This window comes from Apiospora aurea, assembly GCF_038362705.1.
Source record: "Apiospora aurea strain CBS 24483 chromosome Unknown utg000001l_segment0_segment0, whole genome shotgun sequence".
NCBI lineage: Eukaryota > Fungi > Ascomycota > Sordariomycetes > Amphisphaeriales > Apiosporaceae > Apiospora > Apiospora aurea.
This window is the reverse complement of record NW_027117388.1, coordinates 2,257,070-2,271,645: the sequence shown is the minus strand read 5'-3', so window position 1 is coordinate 2,271,645 and position 14,576 is coordinate 2,257,070. Positions and strand designations below refer to the sequence as shown.

The 14,576-nt window shown below is 54.3% G+C and overlaps 5 protein-coding genes across 5 annotated transcripts; 1 reads left to right on the top strand and 4 right to left on the bottom strand.

The window, feature by feature from the left end:
- Nucleotides 1-695: 695 nt before the first annotated feature.
- PG986_000696 (uncharacterized protein) lies at nt 696-1,554 on the bottom strand (the record flags this gene model as incomplete). The annotated part of the gene is made up of 3 exons (XM_066836918.1): nt 696-1,044; nt 1,100-1,418; nt 1,491-1,554. The coding sequence occupies 3 exons, from the start codon at nt 1,552-1,554 to the stop codon at nt 696-698; spliced, it is 732 nt and encodes a 243-aa protein (XP_066705811.1).
- A 1,434-nt stretch (nt 1,555-2,988) lies between these two features.
- PG986_000695 (uncharacterized protein) lies at nt 2,989-5,160 on the top strand (the record flags this gene model as incomplete). The annotated part of the gene is made up of 5 exons (XM_066836917.1): nt 2,989-3,677; nt 3,731-3,777; nt 3,888-4,313; nt 4,374-4,528; nt 4,600-5,160. The coding sequence occupies 5 exons, from the start codon at nt 2,989-2,991 to the stop codon at nt 5,158-5,160; spliced, it is 1,878 nt and encodes a 625-aa protein (XP_066705810.1).
- Nucleotides 5,161-5,317: 157 nt separating this feature from the next.
- On the bottom strand, nt 5,318-6,676 carry PG986_000694 (6-hydroxynicotinate 3-monooxygenase; the record flags this gene model as incomplete). The annotated part of the gene is made up of 3 exons (XM_066836916.1): nt 5,318-5,570; nt 5,623-6,363; nt 6,423-6,676. The coding sequence occupies 3 exons, from the start codon at nt 6,674-6,676 to the stop codon at nt 5,318-5,320; spliced, it is 1,248 nt and encodes a 415-aa protein (XP_066705809.1).
- Nucleotides 6,677-7,031: 355 nt separating this feature from the next.
- On the bottom strand, nt 7,032-8,974 carry PG986_000693 (MFS transporter; the record flags this gene model as incomplete). Its single annotated transcript, XM_066836915.1, has 6 exons — nt 7,032-7,349; nt 7,413-7,619; nt 7,677-8,203; nt 8,258-8,467; nt 8,538-8,601; nt 8,753-8,974. The coding sequence occupies 6 exons, from the start codon at nt 8,972-8,974 to the stop codon at nt 7,032-7,034; spliced, it is 1,548 nt and encodes a 515-aa protein (XP_066705808.1).
- Nucleotides 8,975-11,045: 2,071 nt separating this feature from the next.
- PG986_000692 (uncharacterized protein) lies at nt 11,046-12,098 on the bottom strand (the record flags this gene model as incomplete). The annotated part of the gene is made up of 1 exon (XM_066836914.1): nt 11,046-12,098. One exon carries the CDS (start codon nt 12,096-12,098, stop codon nt 11,046-11,048), a length of 1,053 nt encoding a protein of 350 aa, XP_066705807.1.
- Nucleotides 12,099-14,576: the final 2,478 nt, after the last annotated feature.

Genomic DNA, 14,576 nt, shown 5'->3' with positions numbered 1-14,576 from the left:
TGCGAGCCATTGATAAGGCTATCGCCGCCGAGGATACGCGCCAGCTAGTTAAACCGAAGGCTAGAAGGATCGAGACGCCCAAAAACAGCCGGCAGGTTAAAAATTTAGGGGCTGCGATGCTTAGTATAGAGGTTACCACCGGTAATCCAACTAAAAGGTTGCTGTGGAAGAAGCTCGGCAAGAGTATTAATGATTTAACGGCTCGGATCGGCCGATTAAAGCAGGAAAAAGCCGGTCTGGAGGCAGATCTAGAGAAAACAAGGGCTTAGAAGAGAAGGAAGGTCGATAAGGACCCTAATAAGGGCTTTGTATATATAGTAAATATCAGGGAGGTTCAAGAGGACGTTAAAAAAGGAAGGCTAAGGAAGAGGCCGAAAAGGCCGAAAAGGCGCGCCGATAAAGTAGTGGAAAGTGATGCAAATCGAGCTGGTAGTGAGGGTGATTCTATTATAGTGCGCACCAGCCGAAACAGGCCTTAAAATACAGTGTGCGTGGTTTAATTAACCTATCTATTGCTGATGTTATTGATTTTTACATCTATTTTAGGTATGTCATTTGAGGGGGGGGCAGCCGATAGGGGTTGCATCTTAGAGCGCGTAGTCATATGACTGCTGTAGGGGAAACTCTAGCAATGCAAATGAAGACGAAAAAGAAAGGCATTGATAATCAATGGACGACACCACCACCTGGCCCTGTCAAGAGTAGGCTGTAGAGGTTACAGTTGCCCAGGCCGTAAGGAACCCGCCCCAAACAGGGCCCCCGAAAAATGTATCGCAACTTTCCGTTGGCAAGGGAGGAAAAAGAGACGGCATCAACCCCATGAGCCAAAGACCGGGGCCCGCGGCGTAAGCGGGGTTGGCCAACAGACCCCTTGGGTCGGAAAGATTTGCTGCACTGCCATAGGTGGCATTGGAAAAGTCGAACTCATTGCCGAGTCTGAACTGAGGCGGTATGAAGGTGACAACACTGCTGGTGGTCGAGTTCCCGCACCATTCGAGCTTCGTATAACTATCGCCAAAGTGGCCAAAGGATGTTGGAAATGCCCTGATATGATATGCCATCAGTATGAGTTCGAATAGGGGGGGACAGGGCACCTTACATCGTTGTCGTGCGTTCGAGGCTGTCAGTCACAACCCGCACCTGGGTTCCCGCGGCATTGGTAGGAGGCGGTATCCAGTCGATGGGCATCTTGGTCTCCAGTGACGTTGTATTGGAAATAGTGTTGATGACGGTAATGATTGTTGCCGTGACATGCACGCTGGCTGGGCCTGCGACAACCTCATTGGCTGGGAAGTCCAACTGGGAGGCCAAATCCCACCATCCGTCTACTGCACCGAACCAATTCGCGATCAAAGTACATTGTCTTTCGCAGGCAGCCTCTAAAACTGCAGATGGCACCGTCTTCGGGGTTGCGATCACTATTTGAAGGTGTCAAAATCTTTTTCTTTGTTGTTTCTTTGTAAACATGGACTGGTTTGAAGAAGACATACGAGCAACCACCTTCCCAATGATACAGGAGAATAGCAGGAACGCGGTAGAATATATCGAAACCATCGTGGTGAAATGAAAATTCGCAACGAACTTATTGAAACGGGAATTTATTTTATTCGACGGAGAGAGTAAGCAGCCGGCTATTATATTCAATGATACAGGCTGTACCTATTCCGCCGTGTCTCTCCCAGGCAAGGCCCTAAGAGTTTATACCCACAACCACAATATCTAATCTGCAGAGTAGCCCATTGAGACCATGAACAGCAATGCCGGTGATTGGATAGAAGGGGACCAATGAGCTTGTCTTATTGGAGTGTTCAATTGCATTCACCGAACCATGGCACGGATATAAAGTACATGCCCGCAGCTTTTGGGGGCCTCCCGGGATCCATACCTGCCTAGGCAACGTCTATTGGGCAGGGGATGAGTACCGCGTGAGACGTTACGTAGAAGCTGATAGTATGCATTATGTTGTCGTCGCTGATAGGTTGCCTGGTCTGAATTGAAGAAAGAAAAGGAGTGAAAAGAAGGGAAATACAGATGTAAAGGTTGCGGCAGTAAGCTCAAAAGCAGTGGGAGCTGAAAGCTATGAAGCCAAAGATCGTCGCGTCAGCACTGCCGGATGCTATTTTGGTTAATTGTGATGCGAAACATCGGACTCTTGGAATTCCACCAACCAGATACGAGTTGTATGTGGCCAGTCTCGAGGAACAAAAGCAACCCCTGAAACTCCATCAACCAATGAACGGCCGATGCGTTACCAAGTTCCAAGAGAAAAAGCAGCCCCCGCAGCCCCCAAAGATAAACGCCACAACTATGAGTAAATGTCATTGGGCCCAATCAATGTTCTCATTGGCCAGCTGGTGCCATGGACCCCAAATATGCAAACACACACGGCTCGCCAAGTATGCCATGGCGAAGCTATGCAGCTACGGAACCATCACATGCAGACCCTAGAGAGTGTGACAGTCTCTTCAACATGCAGATAAGAATTCAGCCCTGTTGAGCAATCAGGTCTGCTTTTTAATGGCTAGAGGCTTACGAACACGAATTACGGTGTATGGAGAGTTATTGTGGTGTACGTAGTTCTGAACTATTATTAGCCCATTCAAGTTTGGGGGATATTCGATTAGACAGCTGAATACCTTTACTTTGAGACGAAAATGCCTCACTGCAATGGTAACTTGGCGGCTATACCATGCCCGATTCTCATTGGATAGCCCCCGACCTGAATCCAGGGGATGCGACATGCAAGCACGGGTCTGGGAACCCACTAGGAAACACCTATTGGGGAAGTAATAGACTGCCCGTACAAGGCTGATCAACGCTTATAGGTATAGACGGGGTAGTTTCCCATGAACAGGGTATATAAGAGGCCAGTAGCAATGGTGGCCGCCTTCGACTCAGCGCGAATGTGACTCAGGTATATCTGTTTCAATCATACTCGAGAGGGCAGAAACCACTCATACCGACATAACAACAAAGCATGAGTTGAAAATGTCTCACTTAGCTCAAGACTATCCTTTAGAAATCCAATTGTCAACTCATTCTGTCCCCCATGTCCAGGGCTCGATGAATCCAGCTAGGGCTATGACCGGCCCAGAACATGGCATGGAATATCAACATCCCGGACCAAGAGCTTCAACAAAAAATGTTACATCCCCCAAGCAGTCAGGTACCAGGGCTACTGTTGCGGTCTCCTCTTTAAAGTCCTCATCTACAGATGGCCTAAGCGACAAGAGTCTTAAGAAAAGCACCAGTCCTTGGCCAAATGTCCCTGAGGGCAACCCGAGCGATACCCCTTCGAAGTTCCGTACTCTGCAGCTACAGCTTGTCACGATCGTTGCGTCCCTAGCCCTTCTTGCCTTTGTCATTACTTATGTTCAAGCCACTTACGACGCTGAAAGGAGTTCGCAGCAGGGGCTACCGCTCAGCGGACTCCTCAAGACCAAGGCTAGCACCATCATTTCGATCCTCAGAACATCGCAAGGCTTACTGGCCATGATCACCCACATCGCAATCGATGGTACTTTTACTCTTCTGCACTGGAACGGGATGGCCCTTCCCCAAGGGTTGCCGTACCCGACAGTCCTGTCGTTATCCCCCTCCACAAGCGCCTGGGGAGTCTTTGGCATCATCAGATCCGGTGTTCCTTCGCTGCCAACCAAAGGCCTGGCGGCACTGAGGTGAGCATACGAGATTCACTGATACTGTGAACAATATCACTTACAATGAGCAGGCTATCCCTTCCAGCCTTTGTGTGGATCTCCGGTTTGGTTCTATTCTGTACGTCGAAGCCCCATATATGCTTGAGACGTCGATGCTAACCAAGGATGCTTAAGTCAATACCTCTTCGGTCACGGTGTATGACACCGCATTCAGCTACCCAGTAACAGCGGGAGTCGGTCGATTCAATGGGTCGCTGGTAGATCCCTTCAAAGCATTCTTGCACACCCTACGACCGGGGTACCCCTATACGACTGTACCGTACAACTATCTCGCGTCCGCATACACACTGGTCGTGAACCCCTTGATTGCAACAGTGGCAGAACCAAAGGGATGCGCTGCCGAGCCGTGCATCTCATACCTGCTCTCTGGCGGGCTGACCACGGTCATACCCTGGGTGCCTAGAGACCATACGGATTATTCCCTGGTGCGGGTGAAACATGCCCCCTCTATCCAAGCCGATTTCACGGGGCCGTTGGCGAAGAACATATCATTCCACGACGATGACTGCGATATCTTCGGACAAAACGATGTTCTAATTGGTATCCGGCTGTGTCTGAAGATGAATCCTTCGGACTCGAGCTTACTGATGGCGGGTACGATTGAGCACAATCCCATAGCATTGACACTGCATTACTGATAAGTATTGCGTACAGGAATGTTTGCCTGTCCGAGGGGTATCGCCCAAGGGGCATGCGCTGTGGGAAAGCCCGCACCAAACATCACTACCCAAGTGTCTTTCCACAGCCTACAAGCTTCCTTCGTTTCATCCCGGAAGAACTACACCATCACCAGTATTGTAGACACCACGGTAAGTAAGAAGGACGGACCAAACGTACCCTGCATGGGGACTGTTCGCTGACGATCGGGCCACATCAAAAGGAGGCGACCCCGATCCTCGACCTCGAGCTGCCCGCCTACCGCGAAGCCCTGCGTTGGCTCCTGAACTACACGGACGCCAACATCCCCCCTCCCACCTCCATCGCGCAGAGCTTCTGGAACTCGCAGAAGCAGCTCTCTGACCCGTCGACCTGGGGGATCCTGGAGCAGAACTTCCAGAGCATCCTCGTCTTCCCCTTCTGGCTGTTCAATGCCCACAACTGGGGCAACACGCAGATCAAGGAGAACGAGACCATCTCGACGCTGCCGCCCGAGTTCTACACCGAGGCGTCGTTGGTGGAGCCCTACGACAAGCTCCGCGTGGATAAGGGCATGTTTTCCTTGTTCCTGACACTGCAGATTGTTGCTATACTCTTCGTCTCGGGCGCGGTGGGGTGGGTCTGGATGAGTGATAGTCCGGCGCGGAAGCCGTCGTCGTTTCCGCTGTTCGATATCGTGTTCCGGGCCCAGGTGCAGGGCGAAGGCGTGGGGAAATGCCCCTCGGATATCAGTGACTCGGCTATCATCTCTGGACTGAAAGACACCAGAGTCGAGGCGGCGTAGCATACTTCTTGACGGTGGTAGTTTCCAAGTCTCTCCGAGCGCTGAGGCGCACAGGGGCTATCAACATGTTTCTATTCATCCATATGATCAATTCTCCTGCTCTGGCCAATGCCATCACCAGTATCGCTTCGACGTGCGTCACTGTCGCGCTCCCGGTTTAGAGGGATGACAGCTGACCACTTGGCCCCGTCTGGCCAGTGGACGATGCACTACGCGCTTCCGAGAATGCATGTACCACATCATGCTCACGAATCCACCTAAGGTCGGGCCTGTTCGAGATCCTCGACCGCAACTCCTCATCGGACTCCACCTTCCCTATGCGTCGCACCATGGCCTCGTTTCGTCCCTGCACCGTCTGCTGCACGCGGTCAGTATGCGGTTCCGCGTCCTCTCGTATAGCCTGAGCGCCGCTGCGATGTCCGCGCCGCCGACAGAGCTACCGTCCGCTAGCAGTTGCTTTACAGCCTGCGCAAACGATCCGCGGCGAGACTGCCTCCCGCCGCGAACGCGCCGCCGTGCGCGTGGGCTGCATCCCCGGCCAGCGTGCCACGGCCGCCGCCCAGAACCCAGGACTCCAGCCCGTCCGCGGCCGAGTTGGGGTATACTTTGGTGTACGGCGTCGCGTCCACGATGGAGCGGACGAGGGGGCTCCAGGATTTGTAGAACTTGCGCAGGTCATCCACCCCGCCGGCCGAGTCCCAGGCCGCGGCTTGGTGCCGGGCTTCCGCCCGCGGCGCGTCGAGGTCTTCTTGGTGGCTTCCCACGATGGAGAACAGGCCCTGGGCCAGAGGGGTCACGAAGAGGGCCCGGTCCGGACCCCAGATATGCACGGCCTCACGGGGAAGGTCGGGGATGTGTTCGACGTGGGAGATCGGAAACACGGACCGAAACGTGGTCCAGCCGGTGATCCGGGTCTTCGAGGTGGGGACGAAGAACTGGCGTACGGGGGAGTGTACGCCGTCTGCTCCCAATAAGATGTCGGCGAGTTCGCTAGATCCATCGGCGAAGGTGACCACCAGCTTTTGCAATTCTTCGTCGAACGAGCATGATTGGAAGGCCTTTCCGAGTTGAATAGACGATGGGCCTAGATGCCTTGCTAGGGTTTGCTGAAGATGTGGACGGAAGAAACGAGCTGTGTGATGCCGCTGTCCGATGGGCTGGCTATGGGTATCAAGCGATACCACTTCGTCCGTTTTATAATGACTATTTATACAAGAGTCAGTGTTCCAATCCGTTTATTGATCGTTCTGCGGTAGACCAACCGGTATATCATCGGGTGCCCCGACTCATTTCGAAAGGCCACGGACTCATCCAAGGCGTCGGTAACCCCGAGCCTCTCCAAAGTCCTCATTCCATTCGGCCCCAGAGCGATCATTGCCCCGACCTCCCGAAGTTCCGATGTCTTCTCGTAGATCTGCACGTCGACTCCTGGCTCGTCCTTCAGCGCGATGGCCGCGGCGAGCCCCGCAATGCCGGCGCCGATGATGGCGATGCGGAGCTGTGATGAATCCGGCATAACGCTCGCTGTAATTTCCCGACGAGATTTCTAAACACAAGCCAAATCAAGGTAAACTGGTAGAATATCCGAGAGTTATGTCGTGTGTTGATCACTTTTTGTAGTTGATGAGGGACAGCGGGATTTGGGAACCATCACGCCATAGAAACCCCGCTTTGGCTTATCACCTCAAATAGGGGTTTGAATCTTCGGATGTAGTATCCGATGCAAGACATACATCAGTATCTGGCTATCCCATTCCAGCTACCCGGCTTGATTGAGCTTCTAAGCGACACGAGACAGCAGGGAATAGAGTAATCTGGAAAACAAAGTCAAGTGGATTAACCACGCTAAAGTACACTCAGTAGTCTATCATCTACAAGAACCATCTGAACTCCGCCACCCTCGGCCCATCCCTCAACTTCAGCGTGGGCACGTCCCGCGCCGTAAGGTTGACGCCCTGCAGGCGGTTCCGACGCTTATTGTCAAACATCATAAAAGCGCCGAGACAGACCGACACGAGGCAGCCGACGGCGCCGAAGACGGCCGTGGTGATGAGCGCGGGCTCGTACTTGGGCGCGTCCTTGGTCTGGAAGACGTTGCTGGCCACCAGGCCCATGAGGTTGGCCAGGGGCACGCCGACCGACGTCAGCGTGAGGCGCTCGCCTTCGTGGGCGACGTTGTTGTTGTACCACTGTTACGAAGATTAGCAAGCGCATGGGAGAAAAAGGATTGGGAATGCCAGGGCAAGTCTTACGGTGCTCAGGATGACGGACGGAGCGCTGGTGCCCCAACACATCATGAATGTCGCAAAGTAAGCGACTTGGATCTGCGATGACACGTCTTGAATGGTGGCGTAGATGACGAAACCAATGAAGGTAAAAGCGAAGCCCAGGGCAATAAAGGGGAACCGGATCCTCGTCAGATCAGAGCTGAAAGCTAACAGCAGTAGCATGACCGCCCCCTATTACCTGGTTAGTACGACTTGATATGGCTAACAATTATATTATCGAGAACTTACCGTAATATTGGGCGCCACCGTGTACAGGTTGGTCTTGACCTTGTCATAGTTCAACCTCTGCACAATCTGGGGCAGGAAGAGCTGCACCGCCTGCAGCGGCACGCCGAGGCAGATCTCGATGAGCAAGAAGCCGTAGGTCGTGGGTCTCTTGAACACCTTCAGCGACTCCTTCAGGTTGAACTTTTCGTTCACCACCGACGAACTGTCGACCAGGATGCGGTGGTACGCCAGCGCCTTCTCGTCGGCGTTCAGGAAGCTGGCCTCGGCGGCGCTCTTGGGCAGGTACCAGAAGGCGAACAGGGAGAACAGGACGGTGGCGGTGCCCTCCACGATGAACAGCCAGCGCCAGGCGTAGTCGACCAGATGCGAGTGGATCTGGAAGACGCCGAAGGCTAGAAGACCACTGAATGCGCTAGCGATGTTGGAGGCGGCATAGAATATGGCCAGTCGTCGTGCCAGTTCGCCTCGGCGGTAGAATGTGGTCAAATAATAGATGACGAGCGGAAAGAAGGCGCTTTCCGACATGCCTGCAGGTATACTAATTAGTCAGCGGCTTTGTAGTTAGAGGAAGAGGGGCGTACCAAGGAACCATCGTAGTGCGAAGATGCCGCTGAAGTTCTTGGCAGCGGCGGTGAGGAGCGTCATGCATCCGAAACTGCACATCAAGATGGGCAAGACGCGAGCAGGCCCAAACTTCTTGCCGAGCAAGGCGAAGGGTGGTGCGAATATGACATAGGGGACGAAAAAGATGCCAAGAATCAGGTTGTACTGGCCGGGTGCGAAGCCCAGATCTGATTGGCACGGCATGTTAGCACAGCACAGGAATCGGATGAGGATACCATTGAAAAGGGGCCGACTGACCATCCGACATTCCATCGGTCTGTGCATTTCCTAGATTTCCTTTATCGAGGGAATTGAAGAGGTACTAATGAACGAATTGATGTCAGTCTCAGTTGGTTGGTTCCATGTAAGTGACTACCACAGCCAGCGGCAGCTAACCTAAAGCTTCAGGTGCAGAGAAGTTGGGGGCTTGGTGCATGTGGGACAGAGCATCGTGTAAGTAGCGTAGGGCGTACCATAACGGCCAATACCGGCAGTAATCGAAAGTCGAATTTGCGACATAACGCCCTCTCGGACTGGGTGTCCACGACTCTTGCCGTCTCGCCGATTTCAACATCGCCGCCGCGGGCGCTCTCGGCGTCGGCAACCTTATCACCGTTGACCATGGAGCTCTTGGTGACCGAGGCGTCATCTCCAGACCGCATGGCGCCCTCCTCGGTTGTGGTGATGGCGGTCATGTCTCTTTCTCTCGGCCTTGCTTCCTCCAACTGGATTGAAGATGCGTGTAATTCCAACGAGCAAGACGTACGTATCCGCCGACTGAGACGAAAGCCGCCGCGAAAACTACCTACGCGAAACACCACGACCACTATATACGACGAATGCGCGGCAATTAGCCCGACGCGGGCGACTGATAAGGACGTGGCATGTATTAGTCTGGTCGATGAATCCCCAGACTCTTTATCGGGGGCCCCATCGTTGATCCGAGAGACCGTCATTTCCGGGGTCGTTATCTGCCGCGGTTGCGGGCACCTCATTGGCGGGCGGCCGGATCCTCGTTATCTCTTGGGCCTCCGAGTCATCAACCCTGCCTGCAGGCTCCTGATAAGCACCAAGGCACATGGGTGTCGTGTGCGGCATTACCGTATCGTCGGTAATGCTGTGGGATATTCTTATTAGGTACTGTATTCAGCTCATGCGGCTGCCGCTATCATTTGGATTGATTGCTGCTGCGACGGTGACCTGTTTCGCGTGGTCAGCGCTTCCCACCCGAAGACGGTTCCCAGTAGCGAGTAACGCCAAGGTCCCATGAGAGTTGCGTGCGGGCATTCCACAGTCGCATTCCGCAGGCCGCGCCGTATGGATGTTTGGTTTGCCCGTCCATAGCTGCTTGAATGTTTGCTTGCTTGCTTCCTTTTTCCCGCCCAGGGCGTTTGGGCGGCCTCGCGTGTGTTGCTGGGATTGGCGGATGAGCGACGACGGGATCGGAAAGCACCCAGATTGGCGACCGGGACAATCTCCGTGAGAAAGCTCACATGGGGGGGGCGCCCACGTATTCGGGCGCGCGCGCGCGCGCGCCCAGTGCTGTAGGGTAGTCTATTTCAAGACACCACCATCACAAGTGCGATCGGCGTACTACATGCGTACGCCGGGAACTGCCATCCCTCCTTCCGATCGCATATCACATTGGGTACCGGCAGAAATGCACATGTAGGTCGCATCTGCATTTCCAATCAATCGCATCGGATGGCGGTGACACGGCAGACGTACTCTCTTTCCCTGACTATTGACCACGGCCCTAGCTGCCCGCCCCCACGGCCCTTGACTGTCGTTCGAGCAACCCCACGCGAATGGTACCATGGGGCTCGCATTCCCTTGCCCATCCTTCCCTGCGCCGGGCGGTTGCCTGCATTCCCGAGCGACGGAGATGGCGTGCTACGGAAGAAGGAATCGGATGATATGGGATGAGAAGAAAGAGACTCGTCTTTTTCCGCTCGCTCTTTCAACACTCGGTGACCAGGTGAGGCAAGCAGCCCTGCCAAGGATGGGCCGCCGCTGATCCAGAATTTGCAACCCCCCGCGATGTGCTGCAGGCGGAAATTTAAGCCTTAAGCCGCCGGCTCGGTGCGGTGCAGTGCAGTGCGGTAGTGTGAACCGCGAAAGTCGCCCCCCCTAGTCGTAAAACAATTTCAGTTCGTATCAACCACAATCCTTTGATCCATGTGTAATGCTTCAATCACCTGCACTGCAGTCATATATCCCGGGTACGAATCGGCCCAATCGGACCCTCCCGACTACCGAAGTGTCGCACAACCAGGCGCAAGGTTAATTTGTGTGCGTCGATCCCATATATGTGGCTGCAGCACTTGGGTCCGGTACTTTGTCAATCGCCTGGTACACCGAAACCAGACCGGGCAAGGGGCAGAGTAAGCAAGCATCATGCAACACCTAGAGAACCAGTTCGGATGTGGCCGATACTTATCCTGGGAAGACGCGATGTGTGCATGTCGATTATGAATTCACCATCTGGGTTTGAGAGGGTGAATTGACAGCGCAGTTGAGGCCTCTTGTCCAGCCCTGGGGTTCACATCGTGGCACGGATGGTATGAAATCAGAGACAGTGTGGTAAATGCCATTTCTTCACTCGTAAAATCGTGTTGCCATTAAGCCAGGACTGATTGGAGGAAATGCATAAACATCCGAAAGCCTTTTTGGGATACCTGATGGTTCGAACCACTAGATACCATAAACCAGACTATACCATATCATGAGTTGCCCACAGTATACCCCTTTTCATGCAGTCATCCCTCACAACTTGTTCTCAAGCTCCATCAACTCAGCAAAGGACTCGACGATCTTGCGTCGTTCCTCGCCTTCGGGCTTGGGCAGAGGCTTGCGAGCCCACCCTCCATAGCCCATATACTCCTGCATAGCTACCTTGGTCCCCACGAGGCCTGTCTGGATGGCAGCCCAGTCCCCACGAGCCAGGACCTCCTGCAGCCGTTGCGCCTCCTGGATCTTGCCCTCATCGTAGCACTTCATCGTCTGGATGCAGGTCTTGGGTGCGAGATTCGCGATGCCTCCGATGATGCCCTGGCCGCCGCTGATCATCGTCTGCAGCGTGAAGTCGCCCGAGCCGCCAAAGCATACATATTTGCCGGACGCGGAGTTGGAACCGTTTTGCTTTCCATTACTGAGTCCCTTGAAGGCGGCAGCCACGCGGGCGAGCTTGCCTGTGTTGGCGCAGGTGAACTTGCAGCCGACAATGTTGGGGTGCTGTCCCAGCTCGATGAGCACGTCGCTGTTGAGGTCGAGTCCGCCGACTGCGGGCGGGTAGTTGTAGAGGATGATGGGGATGGGCGAGGCATCTGCAATGTCTTTGAAGAAGCTCTTGACGCTATCAGATGTGAACAGACCCTGGTAGTAAGACGGTGGCAGGATAAGGGCGTAGTCTCCGCCAGCGGCCGCGGCCTCCTTGCAGAGCTCGATGGCTTGACGAGTTGCCTCAGCTCCGCATCCGACGATCAGAGGGGTGTTCGAGAAGCCGGCGGAGTCTAGAGCCTCTCTTGTGGCTCTGGTGACGGTGACTCGCTCTTTGGGAGTCAGGTGGACGGCTTCTCCGTTGGAACCCTGCACGGCAATGCCTGCCACGCCTTCTCGGGCGAGGTGGACGGCATGACGGCGGACGGTCTCGGTGTCAATCTCCTCATCCTGGTCGAAGAAGAGCACCGTGGGCACGTAGACACCGGGGACTAGGGGGCGGGTGGTGTGAGACATTCTGGCGCGCTGAAGACCGTTGGAGTGGCTGGCAGACCGACCATTGCCGTTCTGTGTGGTGTCGAAGTCTGCGGAGGGAGGCATGGCAAAGATAAATAGACGGGTAGTGAGTAGGCTAGTTGCAAATAGAGTTTGGTCAAGCCGAGTCGACACAAGTCAGTTCGGGCTATCATGAAAAGAAGATGGGGTCAGAAGAAGAGGGTCTGGGTCGATCCTTGTACTTTGCTGTGGACTCTCGGATGGAGTGCGGGTCTTTTTATAGTTGTGCGGCTGGTGGGATTCTGCACCACAGCCGTCCGCCTGGGCCGGGCTTAGATGACAGAAGAATCCCATTGGCCGTGTTGAGGAGTGGTGTCGCATGTTGAAATGTACGCGGTAGCGAATCGAGAATGGCAAGATACATTGGATACCTCCCCTCAGGGTAGGTGCAGCCACACCATGTTCCATATCAGGGAAGCCGGCGTGCGTCGAAGGTGGGACGGGTTCAATCACATCGAATGGAAGCAAGGGCGACGGGCCAGGGCCTTGGGCCCTGGCACTGGGATCGGTGGAAGGAAGGATTCCTTTGGCATGGTAATGAGGGTTACACGTGCAGAAGCCACGCCGGGATGCGTTGGCCCTTGGACCAAGGATCATGAATTGGGTGTCAGGGCACACCCAGTGTAAGGTATTCTCGATGGCGAATTTACATACACCATCACCCGGCACACGTGTGGTGGCTGCCAGGCACTGGTCATGTCAACCCCGTCCCATATGAACTCGGCGAACGGGCGTTTCTTTGGTGAGTTTGCGTGCCCGTGAAGGCCCCGGACGATCCCCGATGGACTTGGTGGGTGAGCGGGGTGAAGGCGTCATACGCCCTCTCAGGTTAGTGCGTCTCCAGTGTGTCCGCCCGTGTGTTGGGCGATTGACTGGAGGTTCTCGCCAAAACACTCTTCCGCGGCAATATGGCCGCATCTATTTCTCGGGAAATGCGAGACGTAAGCTCTTGACCATGCAGTGAGGTTCAAATCGCCGCTATTCGCCCAATGCTGGCCGTGTCTGGCTGACGACCTAGCCCTGTTCTGGGCATCGTAGCCGTTCTACGTGCCTTGATGTTAGAACCCCAACCCAAGTGAGGGAAAAAGCTACCCCACGCCAAGTGTTCAGCATCCATCCCGGCCAGCACCATCCTCTAGGCCCCTGTACGCGTACTGTGGCCTGTACCTTGCAGCCCCCCTACAGTTGAGTGGTCAACTGTGAGGAAAAACGTGGGGGCCATGCATATCGACCCCTTCGTGTCATCCCCCATTGAGAAGCCCTGATCTTGCAAAGGTCCGGAAACTGTCGGGGGCTTCTTTGTGTATGCTGGGTGATTGAAGGAGCCAACCCATGATACTAACGAGCCACATGATGTTCCTAGTTTGAGGCGCTTGTGAGGCCTCTGCATGATGCTCTCCCCCTTGCTCATAACATGATGATGTTTGTTTTTGATGTTCGTGTTGACCCCCAAACCTGAGCCCGCTTTGGACCATCTCCCGCTTACCAAACATAATTGTAGCCCCATTGACCAAAACTTGCGACAAGTGAGAGGACGTGGCAGGATTCAATAATCCACGTGTCTCCTAGGGGGACCTGGCCGCTGGTCGGATAGAGCCGTTTGTTTCGAGATCCGCAGCCTCGGAGTCGGCATTGGCTCTGGTTTTACATACTGGCAAAAGCCATTTGCCCGACTGCGCACCCCGGGCAGAAGGCCTCTGATGCATTTGGTATGGCTCGGTAGCCAGGGCGAAACTCATCCAGGACAGAATGAAACAAAGCTCACCTACCAGAATGCCCATGTAACAGCTAAATCCAACGATACACCGACCTGATGTTTGGCCGCTTGTTGACAGGCAGTTTCGTTCTAGAAATCTTGACATTATACAGCCAGGACGTCGTTAACATCGGGAGATAGGATGTGCTTCAAGGATTAGGAAAGGTTTGTCCAAAAAACCGCGTGCGCTGTTGGAGTTGCATACATAGGTGGGGGGGGCAGTTAGACGTTTGGGGGTCAGACTTGCCAAGCCGAACTGTTGGGGGCAGTGCCAGACTTCTGGCCAGGCCAGAAACAAGTCACACGAGTGGATGGTCTCCCAATTCTTTTTCCAATGGGGAGGAAGGTTCTTACCCAAGCATGAGGTGACGAGAATTCATGATAGGTTCGACCCCCACGACTTTGGCAAGAATAGAGCTCACAGTTGATTCATGTTTTCAAGCTCCTGCCCAAGCTGACCCAGTTTGCCCAGTCTTAGGCCAGTGCCGTGGAGATACAACGGGGGGAGGGGCCTAAACCCCCGCATCCGCAAAACTGACGCGACATTAGGTGCCCTCGTCCTCGTCATCCAGAGCCAACAACTTCCCCATCCATGGATGGATGGTGGCGTAAGGGAGGGAAACATCGGCCCATTCCACAGACCAATGGTTTGAGTGACGCATGATGACTTGCATCTCCCACTCATCCGGAGCCGACGATATTGCATTGTGGCTGCTGGCCAGTGGACGAGCAAGTAGCTGGTTATGTCTTTTTCTACAAGACGCGGC